The following is a 22,416-nucleotide window of genomic DNA, read 5'->3' on the forward strand; positions in this document are numbered from 1 at the left end:
GATTCAACTAACTCTTGTTCAGACAAAACTACAGGGGAAAGATCTCTTTTCCTTTTGGAGGGGGTAGCTTGGCTTCTCCTGATCAGCATGATAAGGTCTTCCGCCATTTTAAGCATTTGAGACTGAGGCAAGGTAGCAGGCGTCTGAGAGTGGGTCGTCAGTTTCTTGGGTGTGGTTCGAACCCTGGACCTAAAAAACTCGGTCGGTTTTGAAAGAACGGTAGTTGTGAAAGAAGATGTTGGTTTGTGTCGAGATTTGGTAGTACGAAGGACTTCCTCGGAAGTCGGTGCCTGCTCAGCAGCTCTGGACCCATCCAAGGTAGAGACGACCACAGGATCCTTAGTCGAAGAAGAGTTTTGTGGCATACTGGACTCTGAAAGGGTCTCGGTAGCGGCCTGCGAATCAACAGAAGCGGGCATCAGGGGGTGTGAAAGTGCCTCACTGAGTACCGGAGGACTGACGACTAGCTTAATGGAACCATTATCAGGAGGTTTAGACCTGTGTGGTTTGTCTCTGTCATTATCTTTACGTTTTTTCGGAAGATTTGCTGTCGGATGGCTTACCAAAGCCATATCAGAATTCGAAGACTGTAAACGAAAATATCTGGCTACAATAAGGGCCTGACGATGGATAGTTCTGGTGTTGAACAAAGCACAGAAGCGACAACGGGGGACGTCATGGTTTGGGCCTAAACAAGTGATGCAGTAAGAGTGGAAGTCTCAGTGTGGTATTTGCTTTCCACAGGTGAGACAATTGTTAACTTTTTCTGACATCGGGTAGTGCAAGAAAAAAGGATCCCCAATGGGGTACTTAGCTTTAGAAGACTTCAACTTCAGTTCGGAGACGAAAACTCAGGTAGCGGCCGACCGGCACTCATGCAAACTCCTTCTGCTTCAGGCTCCATGGCAAGAAAGACTGATGTAATGGCATCGGCTGCCTTACTTTATACTACTGATGACCTGACGTCAGTCCACAAGCGAAAGCAACCGACGCAGAAATACTAAGCCTCTGGTATTCAGGCCGGCCGAGGGCTACCCTGGCAGGGATAACCCAAATGTGATGACTGCAACAGTGAAACACGAAGAACATCAAAAGATTGCTCTGGAGGATGCTACGTATATACCAGGTAAGGTGATATCAGCCTGGCCATGGGGGAAGGGTGCCCATCAATGAAAGTCATGCCAGATGTCAGATCTTAACCTGTAGTGGAGTTCCTTATAGTGATGCATGGAACAGTGATCCATACAAAGAACAACATATTTAGAAACCACTTAATGTGAACAGTAATCTGGTCTTAAGTTAATCAACCTGTGAAAATATGGACTGAGTAGTGCAAACTATCCCCAAACATCTTGCTAGTTTATGATTATTAAATTGTTTTACCTGTGTGGTGTCCTGAAAGTTATCAGTATTTTCTGTCTCAAACACAGATGCAACATTATCTGGTCCTAGAAGCCTGCGAGCCATTTTTTCTTCATATGTTAGACGCTTAGAAAGGAAATTAAAATAAAAAATATTATGTAATAAAAATTAAAAATAAAAATGCATTTCTGTTTTACACTGCTGACTGCATTAAATGTACAATGATATCATCACACATGTACAAGGTACAGTTGTGTGTACTTACCATCAATACAGATGTTTGAGTATCCTCGAAGCTCTCCTCAGTATGGAGAACATCGATATCTGTGCAGTGACAGAAACCTGGTTCAAGGCTCCAGAGAGCACCCCAGCACTACCAGGTTATACCTCATATCATGCTTTTCGGCCCCAAAACCTGGACCGAACCACAAAAGGAGGGGGAGTTTCCATATTTATCAAGGATATTCACACCTCCAGGTTAGTGGCATTGCACGAAGCATCGGAGACCATCCATGTGCAACTGACACTGGGCAAGACTGCTTTTCAGTTTATAGCATCCTACAGACCACCCTCTCAAAGTCAGGAATCCCACTCGGCTTTCCTGAAAACATTGGAGAACATGAAGATCTCTCCGAACACCATTATATTGGGCAACTTCAACTACCCAAACATAGACTGGGAGCATTACTCAAGCCCCAGCACCTTAGCCCAAAGATTACTGGAATTTATAAACTCAAATGCTATGGAACAACTTGTCATCACTCCCACAAGAGGGGAAAACATACTAGACCTGATCATTACCAACATGGGGACTCTATGCTCCATACCAGAAGTATATCCCTCATTGGTAAGATCAGACCATAAATTAATTTCACTGGATATCCACATCCCGACCCCACCCCCAGCCCAGAAAACCACAGTGAAAAACTTCTCAAAAGCGAACTTCACACTTCTCAAAACCAAAGTGGAATCTTTCAAGGCCCCAGGGCCAGTGGAAACTACGGCCCAAACTGCAGAATCCTATATAAACACATTCTATGGACATCTCCTGGAATGCATGGATCATGCTATCCCAAACAAAATCAAGACCCAATCATCCAAAGGCAGGCATCCAGTCTGGTGGACCCCAGCCATAAATAAACTGTACAACAGAAGGAGGAAGCTACTACATGATAGAGCAAAATCCCTAAAAGGGAAGGCATCTCTGATCAGTACTAGCAAAAATTACGATCCCTCATAAAATCCTGCAAGGCCAGCTTCGAGAGAAAAATTGCACAGGACACTAAAGACAATCATAAGGCTTTTTCAGTTATGTTAGGAACCTGGGATGCAACTCCCAGACTTGTTCTGAGTTGATTCTAAGCGACAAAAAATACACTGAACCCACAGACATCGCCAATATCCTGCAGACAGGTTCAGTGCAAACTTCTCCCCCCCCAAAAGAGCAAGTATCTATCCCGGCAGAGTGCAGCCTCCCAAACATCTCTGATGCTCAGGTGAAGGCCGCCTCTCCAAAGCAAAAAACACTGCTTCCATGGGACCAGATGGCGTCCCGGGTTGCGTCCTACATGAACTCCAAGAAGAACTAATCCCTCAAGTAAAACTGCTGTACAATCTCAGCCTCACTACAGGATATGTGCCCAAAGAATGGCGACAGCAACAGTGGTCCCACTCCACAAAGGTGGCCTCTGCACCCTGGAAACTATTGCCCCATAAGCCTGACTAGCCTAGTCTGCAAGGCTATGGAGAGGATCATCATGGAACTCATAAACAAAGACATTGGGGACCTACAGACACTAGATCCTACCCAATTTGGCTTTGTCAAGGGCAGATCCTGCCTTTTGAACCTGGTCGACTTCTTCGAAACAGTCACCAAGGCCATAGATGAAGAGAAGGTAGTCCACACAGCCTATCTGGACCTCGCAAAGGCATTTGACACAATACCCCACTCGGCATCATAGATAAGCTATCCAGCCTAAATATAAACCCCTATGTCACAAGATGGGTCGCAAACTGGCTCAAAGACAGAACCCACAGAGTCAGAGTTGCTGGAGCCATGTCAGACTCGAAACCGGTCACAAGTGGCATCCCACAAGGTTCTGTCCTGGGACCTCCCTTGTTCGGTATTTACTTTTCTGAGATACAGGCCAATGTGGGAGGACTATGGCTCACCAAGTTCGCAGATGACTGCAAACTGGGCGCCATAATCAACTCTCCAGCTGACACAAACATCCTTCAAAATGGTCTTGCAGAGACGGATAACTGGTGCCAGAGCCATGGTCTAAGGCTAAATGCCAAAAAGTGTTTAGTCATACCCTTTGGCAAAAACAATGTGCCCACAAATTACCACATAGGTGGTAACCCATTAAGTACAGAGAAAGTAATTAGGGATCTGGGGACCCAAGTTGATAGCAATCTCTCCTTTGACAACCACATTGCCAAAGTGGTTAGAAAGACCTTCTACATAGCCCACCTCATCATGAAAGGATTCACATCTAGATCAAGAGAGGTAATCGTGCCCCTTTATTCATCCCTTATCAGGCCCATCATAGAATACAATGCCCCCTTTGGGATGTACCTTACCCGACACCTGCAGCAATTAGAAAGACCCCAAAAGTACCTCACCAGGAGGATCAAGGGACTCAAACAGATGCCATATGCTGCTCGGTTAAAAAAACTCCAGCTCTACTCAGTTGCATACCGCCTACTTTGAGGCGATCTATGCCTGACATATAAAGCTATGTCCAACCCAGAATTAATGGACATGCTCCACCTAAGTAAATCTAAATCCCTTAGAGACACGCGCTCGAGGGACTTGAACCTCAGCCCAGAAATAAACAGAACATGCTGGAGGGACAGATTCATAACCCAGAGGCTCCCTTCGCTCTGGAATAGAATTCCAATTCATGTTAGGCAGAGCACCTCACTGACTCTCTTCAAGAAGAATCTTGATGAGTGGATGGGGGATCATAGGTTTGTCCCGGGGATTACTTCCGTGTCACTATTAGACAGAGGCACAGTAAACTAAACTTTAAAAAAGGCACAGTATACTCAAATCAAGGGGTGGCGTGAGCGAAACACAATCGGGCTAGGCTTATAAATGCCCCAGGGCAGATAGCCTAGTATGAACCTATGAACCTATGTTGCACTAATAACTCCTTGAGATTATATTTCCTGCTGTGGAAGCCCTTGATCAGCCCAAACAATGGAGACTTTTCTTCCAACCTCCCAGTCCAGTAGACATCCTCCCCTCCAGTGTCAGGATGTCAGGTTATAAGAATCATTGGCTGCTGCCATATTGTCAAGTCTTTCTTGCTCCACTCAGAACTGGAGCATGGCTCCCCACTTCCTAAGTCAGGAGCACAAAATATCTACACTGTCCTCAGCAGGGTTTGGTAATGGAGACCTGTTGAAAGACCTAAATGGGGAGGGGGACTTAAAGGGAAAGATATAAGCAGCCCACCCCAACCCACAGTTTAGACAGAGGTTAAGGGGAGAGGGAAAGACTATTATAGCAATGAAGACATCTGGACATCTACATTTATGGCAGGTAGACACAACTGTACTATGTTCATCATATTTCGCTGTTACAGCGATAACTCCTTGGGAAGATTCCAAAAAACTGTGGGAGGGGTACCTAGAAAAAAAGAAGCTAGGTGAATCCAGGCTTGGCTCTAGAAAAAAGATAATAAGTTGTAAGGTTTAACATGTAGACTGAAGACCAGGTGGCTGCCTCCAGAATTTCTTTGGTGGGCACTCCTCAAATAAATGCAACTGTAGTGGCCTTGGCTGTGTTGGAATGGGTTCTAATCTGTATGGCACCTTCTTATCATGGAACTTGCAATAAAAACTGATGCATTTAGAGATTCACTTGGAAACAGTCTGCTTGCTAACTGGTTTACCCAATTTATTTGAAGCAATGGCCACAAAATGTTGCTCTGACTTTCAGAAATGTTTTGTCTTGTCTAAGTAAAAAAAGATCTGCCAACGAACATCCAAGAAGTGCAAAGTTCTCTTTCCCCTGTTTTGTGGGTTTGAAAAAAAGGCTGGGAGATGAAAGGTTTGATTCAGGGAGAGTTCAATAACCACCTTAGGCATAAAGGCAGGGTTAAGTTCTCTCAGAAACTATGTTGGGTGAAATCTGTGGAAGGCTCTTTACACACCTGTGCTTGTAGTTCAGAGATCCTCCTAGTCAAGGTGATGGCTACTAGCAGTGCAGTTTTGCAAGATAAGAGTTTGATCTCAGCACAGGCTGTGGTTCAAAGAGTAACAAAGTGAGTTTTTCCAGTACAAAATGGAGGTCCTTTGAAAGAGCAGGAGTTTGTGGGTGGGGGGCTTAGGAGGATGGCACTTTTGAGGAATTGTTTCATCCTAGGCTGGGGAAACAGAGGGTGTTACATAGGCAGGCAGAGATGGAAGAGGCATTTATTTATTTATATATATATTTGTTTACATTTGTTTACCGGGATAGTCTGACTGGGTCGATAGCCCGTTTTTAGTGGAGGCCCAGGGAGAAAAGCTCCACAAAAAATACAAACAGAAAAGTACAAATGAGAAATACACTGAAAGACCGATAAGACAGTACATAAGCACACATTTGTTACATGAACTAAAACTATTACAATCTAAAGGGAATGCAGGAAATGTTTAAAATTATACAAATTTATTTACATGTAGTAACTGTTACAGTCTAGTAAAGGCAAAAATTATATAATTATATTAGTCTGAATTTTCAACTAATACATACATTCAGGTAAAGACTGTTGCAAATATCACTGCATATAAGAGCAGGTGTAAGGTGAATATCATATAGGAAGAAAGAGTGGTTTCTGGGTGTTCAGTGTGGGTGTACTCTAGCCGGGGGTAGTGCAAGAGCACTTCCAGTTATTGGTTAGGTGGGTCCTAAGAAGTTGTTTGAGCATAGTGGAGTTGGTAGTGTTAAGGATGTTTTGAGGGATGGTGTTCCAGACTTTGGAAATGTAATTAGAAATAAAAGGCATCCCCAAAGCTGTTATAAGATTTAGAGACTGAAAGAAGGGATTTATCTGTGGATCTTAGTGTTCTGGATCTTAGTGTTCTGAGGTTAGAGTATGGCTGGATGAGGCTATGAAGTGCAGAACACTTTCCTGGATTAGTAATGATATTGTGGGCAATGGATATTTGATGGAAATGCAGGAGATTGGGTAGTTCTAGCCAGTTGAGCTGGTGGGGTACTGCACAGTGGTGGGACCTGTGTTGGGAATTTGCAGTAAATTTGGCTATTTTATTGTAGCATGCCTCCAGCTTAGCTAGGTCAGATTTTTTCAGGTTAGTAAAGATTGGTGAGGTGTATAACAGGGTGGAGAGAAGATGGGTTCTAGCAATAGCCTGCCTGGTGGGATGCGTAAGGAATTGTTTGAGCCAGGCTTAATATGGGTCTTCTTGATAACTTTGGAGATATGCTTGTCAGACTTAAGGTTACTATCAATAGTGATGCCTAGAAGTTTTGTATGGGATGTGGGTTCAATTTTGGTGTTATCAGCTGAGAAGACAGTGAAGGGAAGCTGTTGGGTTTTTGTTAGAGAAAATAATGAGTTCAGTTTTCTTGAGATTCAATATAATTTGTTGGCTAGAGAGGTAAGATTTTATTTCTGTGAAGGATTTTTGTTTTTTTCCTTGTAACTGGGACAGTGAGGGAGCAGCACACATTAAAGCTGAACCATCTGCATACTGATTAGTAGTAGCCAGGTTGGTGGCAGTATGCAGATTATTAGTAAAGACTGTAAAGAGCAGTGGGCCTAAGACTGAACCTTGTGGGACTCCTACTAGTACTGGGAGGTGGAAGGATAGGTCATTTTTCCATTTGACTGTTTAGTGCCACTCTGTGAGGTAGCTTTGAAACCGAGTTAGTGCAGAGTGGGATAGGTTGAGTGAGGCAAGTGAATTTAACAGTTTTTGGTGTGACAGTGTTGAATGCCTTGGTCATATCTAAAAAGATAGATGCTACATGTTGGCCTTTATGTTTTAGGTGATTAATAGTGTCTGTGAAGCTAAGGATGGCAGTGATTCATAGGTTCATAGGTAGGTACTAAGCTATCGGCCCAAGGGCCTAAGTAAGCCTACACAACAAGGTTCCCTGGCTTACATCACACAAGAAAGTTATTTTCCTGTGCCCCTGTCGAGCAGAGCCACAAAAGTGATCCCTGGGATATATTTCCTATTTCCCATCCACTCATCAAGATTTTTCTTGAAGAGTGCTAATGAGGAACTTTGCCTGACATAGATGGGTAGCTTGTTCCAGAGTATGGGAAGTCTCTGGGACAGGAATCTATCCCACTAGCATGTCCTGTTTATTGTGGTGACAAGGTTTAGGTCCCTAGAGAGTGTAGCTCGGAGGGATTGGGATTTCTTTAGGTGTAGCATGTCCAACAGCTCTGGGTTTGACATAGCTTTATATCTTAGGCAGAGATCACCTCGGAGTAGGCGATATGCTATGGAGTAAAGCTGGAGTTTTTTGAGACGGTCAGTGTAGGGCATCTATTTGAGGCCAGTAATCCTCTTTGTGAGGTACTTCTGTGGCCTTTCCAGCTGCTGCAGATGTCTTGTGAGGTACATTCCAAAAGGGGTGTTATACTCTATGTCGAGCAGAGGGGAGCAATGACCTATTTTTTCCTGGATGAGAACCCTTTTGTGATGAGGTGTGCCACGTAGAAGGATTTCCTGACTACTGTGGCAATGTGATTATCAAAGGAGAGACTACTGTCCACCTGGGTCCCAAGGTCTCTTATCACACATTCAGGGTTAAGTAGACTGCTGCCTACATGGTAGTTCATGGGTAAAGAATTTTTACCAAAGGGGATGACAATGCACCTTTTGGCATTGAGCTTGAGGCCATGGCTCTGACGCCAGGCATCTGTCTCAGTGAGGCCCTTCTGTAGGATGTCCACATCATTTGGGGACTTGACTATGGCTCCTAGTTTACAGTCATCTGCGAACTTCGTTAGCCAAAGGCATTCTGTGTTGGTCTGTACTTCAGAGAAGTAGATACCAAACAGGAGAGGTCCCAGGACTGAACCCTGTGGTACTCCACTTGTCACTGGTTTGAAGTCAGATTTGGAGTGTGCAACTCTTACAGTGTGGGTTCTATCAGTGAGCCAGTTGGCAACCCATCTTGTGACATAGAGATGTATACCTAGTTTAGTGAGTTTAGCTATAATTCCAGAATGGGGGATGGTGTCAAAAGCCTTGGCGAGGTCAAGACAGGCTGTGTGAACCACCTTACCATCGTCTACGGCTTTGGTGACTGCCTCAAAGAAGTCGATCAGGTTCAGGAGGCATGATCTGCCTTTCACAAACCGGAACTGGGTGGGGTCCAGAGTCTGGAGGGTACCAATGTTTTTGTTTATGAGTTCCATGATGATATGTTCCATGGCCTTACAGACCAGGCTCATCAGGCTAATAGGGCGATAGTTTCCAGGATCAGTGGGGGCTCCCTGTTTGTAGAGTGGGATAACTGTTGCTGTGCACCATTCAGTGGGCACAAAGCCTGACGTGAGGCTATGATTGAACATGGTGCTTAGGTGGGGAGCCAGTTCATTCTGAAGTTCATGTAAAATGCAGCCTGGGATATTGTCCGGTCCCATGGATGCTGTGTTTTTGGCTTTAGAGAGTGCAGCTTTTACCTGTGTAGTTGTGATTACAGGGACTCTGCATTCTTCCTGTATAGATATGGGACCTTTAGGGGTGAGAGAGGGGTAAAGTTAGCACTGAACCTATCTGCCAGGATATTGGCAATACCGGTTGGTTCTGTAATTTTTGTGCCGTTGTGGTGTAACTCAGAGAAGATCTGGGTGTTGCCATTGAGATTCTTGACATAGCTATAGAATGCTTTGTGGTTGTCCCTAGAATCAGTTGTGATTTTGTTTTTGTACTAGCTTTGAAAGATTTTATAAGGGATCTCAGCTTCTTACTGAGGCTGACCAGGGAGCTCCTCCACTCATGGGATTTTACTCTCTTTTGCAACAGTTTCTTCCTTCTGTTGTAGAGTTTGTTTATGGCAGGGGACCACCAGATTGGCTTCCTTTTTTTGGAGGACAGCGTCTTGGTTCTGTTTGGGATAGCATGATCCACGCACTTGCATAAGTGCTTATAGAGTGCATTTGTGTAGGATTCAGTAGTCATAACTGTATTGTCCATCTGCATGGGTGTCATGAAGTTCACTTCTGTCTTAAAAAGTATGAAATTAGCTTTGGAGAAATTTTTTACCGTGGTTTCCTTAATGGGGGGGTGGGGGCGGTATGTGGATATCTAGGGTGATTAGCTTATGGTCGGAACTGACCAACGAGAAGTTGACTTCAGGTGTGGAACACCGGTCACTCATGTTGGTAATGACTAGGTCTAGGATATTGTTGCCCCTGGTGTGGGTGTGGATAAGTTGATCCATGGCACTGGAATTTATGAATTCCAGGAAGCGTTGAGTGAAGGAATTGGTACAAGAGTAGTTTTCCCAGTTAATGATGGGGTAGTTGAAATCACCTATTATTAGGGTGTTTGGTTGAACCCTAATATTTTCCAGTATATCAAGAAAAGAGGAGTGGGAATCCTGGGGCATGGTGGGGGATCTGTAACAAGCTACAATTTGGATTGCAGTTTTGCCCAGAGTTAGTTGCACTTGGATAACCTCGGATGCATTATGCTGGGTAACTAGCCTGGAGGTGTGGATATCCTTAATGAATATGCACACACCTCCACCTTTGGTGTTTCGGTCCAGGTTAGATGGCCGAAAAGTGTGGTACGAGTTATACCCTGGTAATGCAGGGGTTCTCTCTGGAGTCTTGAACCAGGCCTCAGTCACTGCACAGATATTGATGTTCTCCATTTTAAGGAGTACCTCGAGGGAATGCATTTTGAGATTTTGACTTCTAGCATTGAGTAGCATTACCCTTAGTTTTTGCTTGCCTCCTGTTACAGTGGTGAATTTGTCATTTGAACCTTGCCTAAAAAAGGCACTATAGGGGTGGCAAGAGCCTTAGCCAGTATCCGCAATCCCAGGGGTGACAGGTGCAGGCCATCTCTGGCAAAGCATCGTGGCCTGTTGACCATGTCGTCCCAGGCAGACAGATACTGGATCCCCTTACAATGACACTAGAAGCTTAGCCAATTGTTGAAGTCAATCACTTTGTCCTTGTACTGTGGTATCATTCTGGGTGATGGCAGGATGCTACTCGGGGCTATGGTCATACCTGCCTGGGCTACAAGATCGGAGAGGTCTTCCATGTCTCTTTTTCATGTAGTCCAGGGAGGTACATCTCAGGTCATTCACACCAACATGGACAATGACAGAGTCTTATTTGTACTTGTTGTGGAGTGACCTGAGTGTGTGGGTTATGTGGCGGATCCTGGCACCCGACAGGCAGCTGACAGTAACCTTCTCCTCATTTAGTCTGGTGAGTGGGACATCAGTGTGCCTGACTATAGAGTCACCTATGACTAGTGTGTTGGGTGCGTTGTTTTGTCTTATGGGCTGTGGTTGAGTGTCACACTACGTCTGCAGGCTATGTGTCCTTTGGGTTGTGTTGGGCTGTGGAGGTTGCTTGCGTTTCTGCTTTGGAGGTCTCTGTTGCTTGAGCAGTTTATCACTGAGAGCCTCCGCAAATGTTTTTGTATTTCTATGTGTGGATTTTGGTGGTGTAGGTTTAGTGGGACTATGTAATGAGTGTGGTGTGGTGCAAGTGTTTACCTTCTCCTCTTGACTGTCAAGTTCAGTCTTGGTTGGAGAGAGCTTTACCTCCAGTTTGGCTAGATAAGTGCAGCTCTCAAAGGTTGTAGTGTTGGGTGTTTGGAGTAGAGGGTTGTCTGTGCACATGAGGCAATTGCTACTTTGCCCCAAGATGCCCAGATTAATCAGACAGACAGATGAGAACACTGGGAGCTGACCCTTGGACATGCCTGAATAAAACACTATTTTCCTCCAGATAAGTGAGGAAAGTGAGTACAAAAACTGGTTTGCTCTAGGTAATGAGGAAGGTTGAGTGCTGTAGTAATTTAGGTTCATAGGTAGGTACTAGGCTATCAGCCCAAGGGCCTATGTAAGCCTAGCCAACAAGTTTCCCTGGCTTCCGCCCCCCAAGAAAGTTATTTTCCTGTGCCACTGTTGAGCAGAGACACAGAAGTGATCCCCGGGGTGTATTTCCTATTTCCCATCCACTCATCAAGATTTTTCTTGAAGAGTGTTAATGAATAACTTTGCTTGACATAGATGGGTAGCCTGTTCCAGAGTATGGAAAGTCTCTGGGACAGGAATCTATCCCTCTAGCATGTCCTGTTTATTGTGGTGACAAGGTTTAGGTCCCTAGAGCATGTAGCTCGAAGGGATTGGGATTTCTTTAGGTGTAGCATGTCCAACAGCTCTGGGTTTGACATAGCTTTATATGTTAGGCAGAGATCACCTCGGAGTAGGCGATATGCAACGGAGTAAAGCTGGAGTGTTTTGAGGCAGTCAGTGTAGGGCATTTGTTTGAGGCCAGTAATCCTCTTTGTGAGGTACTTCTGTGGCCTTTCCAGCTGCTGCAGATGTCTTGTGAGGTACATTCCAAAAGGGGCGTTGTACTCTATAATGGGTCTAATGAGTGTCCAGAAGAGGGGAACAATGACCTCTTTTTTCCTGGATGAGAACCCTTTTATGATGAGGTGTGCCACGTAGAAGGACTTCCTGACTACTGTGGCGATGTGACTATCAAAGGAGAGACTACTGTCCACCTGGCTCTCAAGGTCTCTTATCACATTCGGTGTTAAGTAGATTGATGCCTATGTGGTAGTTCATGGGTACAGAGTTTTTACCAAAGGGGATGACACTGCACTTTTTGGCATTGAGCTTGAGGCCATGGCTCTGACACCAGGCATCAGTCTCAGTGAGGCCCTTTGTAGCTTATTTAGTGCTCACAACAATTTCTGAACAAGTGCTGAGCACGAATAAGCAAATTTAAGTGCTAAAACTAATAAGCTGTATCTTAACTAGACTAGTTACAGGAAAGAAACAAGTGCAAAATGTGAGGTTTTAAATCAGAAAGTTGAGAGAGATGGAAAAATTGCCCAAACGGCCAATAAATACAATTTCTGGGCCAGAAACCACTCCTTATGTGGTAGATAGGTTACCTAGTGCTTACCACTCCCACTGATAAGCTAGAAGGCTTCCCTCCAACACAGAAAGGCTTGGGGGGCTCAGGAGCTTACAAACAGTCCTGGATACAGTAAATCTGTATCTGGACTAGACTAGTTATAGGAAAGGCAAGAAACAAGCGTAATTTTTTTTTGTTACAGTTAAGCAGAATACAGGGAGAGTCTAGCAAAGTTTTTTTTTGTACTGTGGGTGGGCCTGAAACCATGCTGGGAGCTAGTTAGGTGTTTGTGATCAGTTAGGTTGCCCATATGTTGGGTGTGGATGCATTTTTCTACTATTTATGACAAAGGAGATAGAATAGCTGTTGTAGCTATTGCTCTATAGTTTATGAATTCAGTTGACAGACCATCCTTGTGTAGAGGGATGATGTGTGAGGTTTTCCAAAGTTTGGGAACGTACTGTTCTTTGACTGATCTATTAATTAGTATAGAAATAGGATAGGCTATGGAATTAGCAGCTAGCTTGAGGTATGAGGCTGGTAACTGGTCAATAGCAAGGGTTGTGGGTTTTAATTTATGAAGTAGTTTTCTTACGGTGGCTGTTTGGATGGGTGCTAGGGAAAAGGCAGTAGTGCTGTTAGGGGGTGGGGATGGGAGGGTTGGAGGAGTGACGGTAGAGTGATTTAGGAGGGATAGGACCATGATTGCATGAATTTTAATGGAGGAATAAGAGAGCTCTTTAAGCCCTAATGTGAAAAGCTTGGACATATAGCTTAGAACCAAGTGGAGTTTAGCTAGCAAAGGCTGTTGCCCTTTGTTTAGGCACCAAACAGTGAATATTTTCCATTTTGACATGTACTGTTTTACTTGTAAAAGGTTTCCTGGCCTCTTTCAAAAAAGATAAGATGTTCTGGTGCAAGAGTAGTCCCTGAGGAATGAGGATCACATCATTTAGGTTGCCAACTTCAGGGTAAGCAGGTTGGGGGGAACTGTGGGCCAAGAGATCTACCTTTTGTGGAAGCATGGTGGAATCATGATTTTTGTCTGCTCAAGTTTTGGGAGGGAAGGCATACAAAAACAGACCTGCTCTTGGGAAGGAGGTGGCATCCATCCTCCAGACCCTGTTGTCTGGGGCCTCTGAGCAACACTCTGTTAATTGTCTGCTTTCTTTTGAGGCAATAAGATCTTCTTTTGGCACATCCCATCTTCATGTGATTTTTGTGAAGATGTGCTTTTTCAGCATGCACTCATGGGGTTCTGTGACAGACCTGCTTAGGTGGTCTACCAGATCACTGCTCTTGCCTGGAAGATACTGTACTATCAGGTGCAGTTCTATTTTTGGGATGCCTCCAAGAGCTGTATAGCCAGGTAGCAGAGTTGGTAGGGATGAATACCTCCCTGTTTATGTAGCACATAACTGTGTCTGTCTTTATCAAAACGTGTCCTGATTTCCACACTTGTTTGAATGCCATCATGCCCCTATACACTGCCATCATTTCCTTTTGACTGATGTGACTTCAGAGCAATGTTGTCCTTCACTGGTCTTGTGCCTGGAGATCACCTGAATGAGCATCCTTGTCTAGGTCTGAGGCATTTGCGGTCATTTGATTTTGTTTCCTTGATGGCACTTGACGAGGACTCCCTTCTGTAGGCATGCTTCTATCCAGCATGACCTCTCTTTTTTCAAACATAGTAGTAACTTTGTTTTCAATCCTAGAGGCTGCTTGCTGGTAGTACACATTTTCAAATCCATTACATTTTTCTCATGTGCAGCCTGGCAAGTGGAATCATTAGTGTGTGGAGGCCATATACCCCAGGCTCATCACTGATACCAGCTGTACTACTGATTTGGAAGTATTGGGTCAGGAATAGAACTTTTTCTTGCAGGAGAAAGGCCATTTGCCTTTCTGTGCCTAGTAGAGCTCCTAAGAACACAAGTCTATGAGAGCGATTTAGACTGGACTTCTTTATGTTCATGGAGAATCCCAGGTGTGAGAGGCAGGGCATGGCCAGGTGAACAGAAGCTTCCAGTTCATTTACAGATGTTGCTTAGATTAGCCTATTGCCTAGGTAGTGATAGATAGTACAGTTGTGTACACTTACCATAAATGTAGATGTTCAAATGTATTCACCGTTGCAGTCATCACACTTGGGTTATCTGCCTGCAGGTAGCCCTCAGTCGGCCCGAATACCAGAGTCTTAGGATTTCTGCGTCGGATGCTGTTGCCTCTTCCATGATGTCAGGTCGTCAGGGGTATAAAACATGCAGCCAACGCCATTACATCAGTTTTTCTTGCCCCAGATATCAGGAGCCCCTAAAATAGGAAGCAATCACATGGTGTGGAACACACCTCCAGTAGAAAGTAAATACCATTGCCATAAGATATGGCCAAAAAAGAGGATAGGTAGAAATATAGAAAAGACAGGGGGCTGGAGGGAGGGTAACCATGACTGCAACAGTGAATACACTCAAACATCTCCCTTTATGGTAAGTGTACACAACTGTACTATGTTCTTTGTGTTTCATTGTTGCAGTCATCACACTTGGGTTGATTCTCAAAGCCAAGGAAGGGTGGAGGCAGTCAAGAAGTAGTAGGGCTGGCTAGCAGGCCTTGTAAGACTGCTGTGGCAAATCCAGCTCTGGATTTAGAAAAGATAGGTAAGTGGTAATGCTTGGTGAAGGTGTGTACAGAACTCCAGGTTGCAGCTTCCAGGATGTCCCTGGTAGGGACTCCCCTGAGAAATGCTGTAGAGGTTGAGGTAGCCCTAGTGGAATGAGGTCTTATCCCCTGTGGGGTAGGTTTTCCATGGTGTTTGTAGCAGAAATGGATGCAATGTGCAATCCATTTAGAAATGGTTTGCTTTGAAATGGCCTTGCTCTCTGTCCCATAGCAAAGCTGACTAGCAGCTGGTCAGACTTTCTGAAAGGTTTAGTTCTGTCAAGGTAGAACCTGAGCGGTCTGTGCATGTCCAAGGAGTATAGGATCCTTTCCCCTTTATTCTGAGGATTAGGAAAAAAGGTTGGTAAATGAATGGATTGGTTTAAAGCCACACTGGACTCAACCTTGGGCATAAATGATGGGTTAGTCCTGAGGGAAACCCTGTCCGCATGGAAGATAATGAAGGGCTGCACAGCCATAATGGCCTATAACTCAGACACTCTTCTTGCTGAAGTGATGGTTAGAAGTAAAGCTGTTTTCCAAGAGAGGAAGTTTAACTCTGCTGTAGCAGCAGGCTCAAAAGGGGGGAACGTGAGCTTCTCTAGTACAAAGTTAAGGTCCCAGGCAGGAGTGGGAGCTCTCCTTGGGGGTCTTAAATTGTTAGCTCCTCTCAGGAACTGTTTGGTCAGAAGAGGGGGTGGCTCAGTATTGTAATGAGCTGAGATGGCAGAGGCATGAATCTTAATTGATGAGAAGGATAGGCCTTTGTGGAGCAGCTCTGCTAGATAATCTAGGATTTGAGGTAAGGTGGGCACGGCTGTGACCTTTCCTTGAGACTGGCTCGAGGAACAGTATCTTTTCCACTTTTCTGAATAGGATTTCCTAGTACTAGGCCTCCTGGCCTCAAGGATAACATCCAGCACCTCTTTGCTGAGGGCTGATAGTGATGTATTCAGGGAATAAGCCAGGCTGCTAGATTCAGGGTTTGAAGCTGAGGATGCAAAATCTGTCTTTCCTGCTGGGACAGCAGAAAGGGGGTCTGATGTAGGTGCCAGGGTGGCACTGCAGATTGCATAGGAGTGGGTACCAGTGCTGGCGTGGCCAGTCTGGTGCAATAAGGATTGTCCTTGGCCTGTCCTGTTTGATCTTGAGTAGTACTTTTGAAAGGAGGGGCAGAGGGGGAAAGGCATAGATTGAGAGGTTAGAACAAGAAAAAAGGATCCCCAATGGGATATTTAGCTTTAGAAGACTTCAGGTTTGAAAGATGAAAAACGAAAATTGTAGGAAGCGTCTGACTGGTACTTGCGAACTGTTTCTTTTTCGGGCTCCCGCTTGGAAAGAAAAGCTGATGTAATGGCACCGGCTGCATGTTTTACACCCCTGACGACCTGATGACATGGAAGAGGCGAAAGCATCCGATGCAGAAATCCCAAGACTCTGGTATTCGGGCCAACTGAGGGTTACCTGCAGGCAGATAACCCAAGTGTGCTGATTGCAACAGTGAAACACGAAGAACATCTGCATGTTCCTTGTTCTTTAGTAGGCAACTATTTGAACCAGACATTTTGTGAACACTCTGGGAGCGGCAGATAAGCCAAAGGGCAATGCCCAGAACTGAAAACTATTATCACCAGCCTTGAAATGAAGATATATTGTGTGCGGCTTTCCTATTGGAATGTGGAGGTAAAAGTCCTTTAGACCTAAGGTTGCTGTTTAAGCCTATGAGTAAAGCATGAACAGGAGCTTATGAAGAGTGAGCATTTTTAATTTTTGGACCACCAGGAATCAGATTAACCTTGATAAATCCAGGTTTGGTCTCCAGGATCCTTTTTTATTGGCTCTAGAAATAGTCTTCTCCTTTTTCTCCTAGGGGCTAGTGTCCATTGGTCCTAGGTAATGTCTTTCCACCTATTCAAGAAAAGAGAAAGTTTTTATCTTAGCTTTGGGGAGTTGGGTATGACTTAAGGGATAGAGGTCATAGAGGTGCTTGACTACGTTATGGCTGTCTGCCAGACTCCTGACGTGAGGACCACTACGTCTAGGGCCTTGGGCAGCTTACCATCTTCTTTGTTGACTATGTGACCTATCTCACCTGATTCTCTATATTAATTGACAGGAAAGGACCAGGGCTTGATAGAGTAATTCCTAATGAACCTCAGGTGCTGTACCTGTAGAAAGTCCTTTACAATCTGGAGGGACTTGGCCTTGTCCCCTCAGTTTCTTAAATATAGTTTGAGCTTTGGGACCAAACAAAGTCCTTGTCAGGAGGTGCATCCAGGATTTCTGATTTAACAAGCTCAGGAAGAAACTGATTTCTCAACCATGCATGCCTTCTGATCACAGACTCTGAAACTCTTGCCCTAATAGATGCTTCCAAAGAATTAAAGCCATAATGCAAAGAATGTTTTGCAACCCGAGAACAGGAACTGCAGAGTTATAACAATTATTTGTGGAAAGCTCTACCTTCCATTCCTTCCAGTTTTTCTTTCATCTGGTCCAGAATGGATTCTTCGAATTTACCTGTATGAAACTGACACAAGAGCTTTCATGGTGCCAGGGTAGTAGACCTATATACTTTTTTTTGCCAAATCTATCAAATCTTCTACGCTCTGTCATTAGGTAAGGGTTCACAGAGGCTCTCTCTTTGGCTCTCTTGTGACATGAGGAAACCATCTCAGGGTCCACTACAGTGTTTTTAAAGCAGTATTTGTGGGAATCTGGTACCCTATAAAAGTGGTCTGGTTTCCTGGGATCATGTGATTGTGAGTCAGGCTGCAGGGTAGAGTCCAGATATCATTATCTACAACCTGTAAGAAAGGGGGAATGTCTAGAGGTTTGTCCTCAGGAAGCCCAAGAAATTCTCCAGTTCTTCTTAGACTGAAGGTAATCCTGAATTTCCCAGTTGAAGAATTTCCTTCATCTTATGGAAAGTCTGTCCAAAGGTGAGACCCTCACATGGTGAGGCTGAGGCAAAATTTTCTTCTAACTCATGAATCAGAATATGACCCAGAAGAAATCTGATTAACATTGATCAGTTCATCTTTTTCAGACTCATAAGAATCAGTAGACTCATGGAATGGAGGGATGGTCCTCCTTTCTTTTGCCAAGAGAAGATCCTGCAGGACGGGTCCTACCATGGCTCAGGTGTTTGGATCTCATGAAATCCAAGAGATTCTCAGCCAGACTGACAATGTTCTGTGGGTAGGGCTGGGGTGACTGAGACCCAGAAGCCCTGTGTTAAGGTAAGCTGGAAGCAGCTTTTGTGTTTGGCCTTTGGACTGGGTTTGGGTGTGGCATCAGACATCCTTGGCTAAAGCTGCTGGCAAGAAGAAGACAGCATCCTGCGTACAGTCAGCTGAGGTTTCTTGTGTAACTTGGGGGATTCTGCCCTCCCCATTGGTAGACTTGGGATGGGAATCAGAAACTAGGTCTTCAAGGTGATCTCAGACCCATCCAGTACCCCAAGTCCACCAGCCTACACATATCTCAAGGGAACCAACAGCACAGCAGACTCTATAGGGGTCTCGATAGAGGCCTTGGTTGGTCATCTGAAGGGACTATGAAGGTTTTTCGCCTCCCTTGGTAATCATTAGCCTGGATGGACTACTGGGTGCCGATCGGCTGTTGTCCAGTACCCTGAATGTCTTTTGACACTTTGCTTTTCTTTGAGGAAAAACTTGGCTTGGCTGGTGGATGCCATAATGTGTATAGGCTCCCAATGTTCCCAGTCCTTCTCTATAAACTTTTCCAGTGATTCTGCCCTGTGCACAGTTGTTCTGGAACTGAAATGAACACTCTGTGGACAGCTGTGCATGTCATACTCCAAGCCCAGGCAAAAAAGACACAGTGTGAAAATCCTGCTGAGGGATTTATTTTCCACAATCTAGGCAAAATTTTACCTTAACCACTGACTGATGACACTATGAAGGCTGTATCTGGCTCTTAACTGCAAGAAAGAACTGACAATATGATGCTGGCCAACAACTCTGATACCTCATTATCCTAACTTTGGAGAGGAGGGCATCTGCCAGGCCTGAAGGAATGGAAAAAAATCTCAGATATTTGGCCTGGATAAGGGCTTCCACAACAGGAAATCTCAAGATAATATTACCGCAACAGTGAAACACGATGAACATCTTATCTTTTCATACAGAATAAATCCAAGTCTAATGCTCACTTAGAGCACTCACTGTTTGCAGAATAAAAGCTGGAGAACACAAACTCCCAGCTAATATAACAATTGTTTGTGCTATTTGTAACAGTAATAAAACAATGTATGATATAGTGGAGCAACGCAGCACTGCATCACACACACTCTTAATAATCTAGGGATTTCATTTCAGTATCCAAAATAGTGTCCTGAGTGACAGAAATTTGGGCGTGGAGATCATAAAACAAATTATTTCTTCCATGAAGAAAACCACACAAATCTAGCATACCAGCATGCATATTCTCATTCTTTTAAAACTAAAAGTTCCAGTTCACACTCCTTAAACCAAGAGTAAGCTGTAATGTTACATAGGGTACCCACCACCAAGGCCAGCAGTGCCAATAAGAATGCCATTTTTTTAATAAACAAAAATTATTTATTACAGCTGCATTATATTGCCATTCAAGAAGACAAAAATATCTATCAAGACTCTCAGATTTGCTACAAGCCATTTACAAATGCACTTCCCTGTTACCAACCTAATCCATCTAGCTCAGTCTAGTATGAATACATATTGTCCTTTTAGAATGCTGTCTTTTTTGCCTAGGCTTGGAGCATTATGTGCCAAACTGTCCCCAGAATGCTCATTTCAAATATTGTCACTGGCACAACAGGTAGCCCACTTACCTTTGGTGCAAAAGGCTGTGGGTTCTATGCTCACACTGAGTAGATCTATTGCAGTACAGCATAAAGGGGGTGTTGTGGGTTCTATTCTCACACCGGGTAGATCTATTGCAGTACAGCATAACGGGGGTGCTACATTCCTGACTGTGTCATTCTTTGGATGAGAAGATAAACAGGTCTCATCTAACTGAGTTGGTGGTTGCTCAGGTGGATATAAAAGATCTCACAGCACTTACTGAATACAGTATGGGTCCTTTATTTATATACAAAAGAACTCATACAATCTTGTTAACTTTTCATCCTTATTTAGACCCCAACTCCTTTTTTCCAGAACCACCATCTGATTGTACTTAATATTGTTGCTAAATTCCATTTACCATTAAACGTAATTTCATTTATTCTTTCATGCCACATAATCCACGTAACAAAAAATAACTTTTTATCTATTCTTTTAACATATTCTTTACTTCTTTTCTTATAATATCCATATTTAATTATAGCCATGTTTATTTTAGCCACTTCTTTTGTATCTTTAAAAAAATCTTGTTTACATAGTTTTCCCCATAACGTTTTTACATTTCAAAAATATGTGTTCCACAGTTTCTTCTTCTTGACAATGTAAACTTATTCCATCACTTTTTATATGGTATATTTCCTTTTACTGGCAATTTATCTATTAACAGTCTCCATAAAAAAATCTTGACATTCTACTTTCTGATTACACCATTTGCTTCTTATTTTTATAGCTTTAATTTTTTCATCTGTTAGTTTTTCCCATGGTTTTACATAGTAATGTCTTATCATTACATTCTTATACCATACTTTTCTTTTTCTATATCATCAGTTTTTATTTTCCACAAAAATATATTTTCTTGTTAAACATTTACTTCTTCATTTACACACTCTTTTTCTCTTTTTGCCATGCCCCAAAATGTTTCATAGTTGTATTTACACAGTTTTACTACTAATCTCTCTTTTTCTTTTATCCACTTTAACACTTCGTTAAATTTAATGAAGCAGTGTATATCACTGGGTTAATTAACCCTAAACTTCCTTCTTTACTTACATACAAAACTCTTTTTGTTACTGGGTTTAATCTGGAACCCCAAATAAATGACAAAATTGTCTGCAATAATTCCTTTTCAAATACTGTTGGCAACATAAATACACTTGCTAAGTATGGTGTTTTCTCCATCAGTACTGAATTAATTAAATAAGCCTTTTTTCTGAATGATAATTTATATGTTCTCCAGATGCATCTCTTTGCTTAACCAGCCAGTTCAAAGTAGTTTTACTTTAACATTACTATGTGCTATCATACATAATTTTCTAACTTTCTCACTTATAGGTAATAGTGAAAGAATATAAGATTTAATGTCCAGTTGTGTCAAATACATTACTAAGTTCTCCTATCATGATTTTCACTTCTTCATTTCTGTTCATATCATCCACAATGTCTCTAATCATCATTAACAATTCTTGACAACCCTTCCCCTTTATACTATATATATGCTACCTTTCATAATATTTCCCATTTTAGTATCAAATCTCTTTTGTATTATTTTCATAAAGATATTATAATCATTACTATTCAATACTATTGGAATCGGATTTTTTTTAATTCTCTTCTATTTTCCATATGATTTTAAGTTCTACTGCATACTTCTTTATGTAAAACCTTCATTTAACCATTCATTCAAAATCTTTAAAACATTTTTGCCAGCCCCTTAAATTTTTATACATTTCATACCCTATTCCATCTGCGCTTGTAGCTGAATCCATATTTACTTGTCCCAATGCTTTACCTAGCTCATTTAAAGATATCTCCTTTTCTGTTAACCTTTTTACTTTCCATGTTTTTTCACTATCTTCTTTTTTCTTTAACCATTTCTTGTACATATTGTACTACACTATTCATAATCTTTTCCAAAGTTCTTTCTATTTCTCTATTTTTTATTTCTCTTATCACACACCATCTTCCTTTATTAATCTGCTTAAGTAACTTGATACTTCTCTTTATCCTTGTAAAATATATTTGCTTATATAACAATTCTTGTATCTTTTCTTGAATTCTTTCATATAATTATTCTCTTTGTCAAAGTACTTTCTATCATTATGTTCTAAATCTCTGAATGCATTGTTATATAGTCTTTAATATTTTTCATTCTGTAGTTTTCTAATATCATATTGCCACTGTAAAAAATCTTTTTTATAATTTTTCTGAAATATCACCACCGTTCAGACTAATTGTTATAACATGTTTTCATAATAATATGATCTTTCTATAGTTGGATTACTAATCTCTTTCCTTCTTCATTCCATGCTTTCTCATTTATCCTTTTTATTCCTTTGCCTATATTATATATTCCTTGTTTTCTCTTATCTCTAGCCATACTGCAAGATGATCAGAAAATCTTGTTTTAACTACCTCCTCTTCTTCTATAACTAAACTTTCTGATACTA

General features: G+C 42.7%; 1 protein-coding gene across 1 annotated transcript in view; it reads right to left on the reverse strand.

Annotated features, from left to right (window-relative positions):
* MYOT (myotilin) overlaps positions 1-22,416 on the reverse strand; it is a 1,852,166-nt gene that overhangs the window by 436,825 nt on the left and 1,392,925 nt on the right. The window contains exon 11 of the mRNA XM_044068976.1: positions 1,384-1,488. Coding sequence (XP_043924911.1) covers positions 1,384-1,488 — 105 coding nt within the window. The remainder of the gene's footprint in view (positions 1-1,383; positions 1,489-22,416) is intronic.

Source organism: Protopterus annectens, chromosome 4.part0 (genome assembly GCF_019279795.1).
Source record: "Protopterus annectens isolate FY-2018-M chromosome 4.part0, PAN1.0, whole genome shotgun sequence".
NCBI classification, from domain to species: Eukaryota; Metazoa; Chordata; order Ceratodontiformes; family Protopteridae; genus Protopterus; species Protopterus annectens.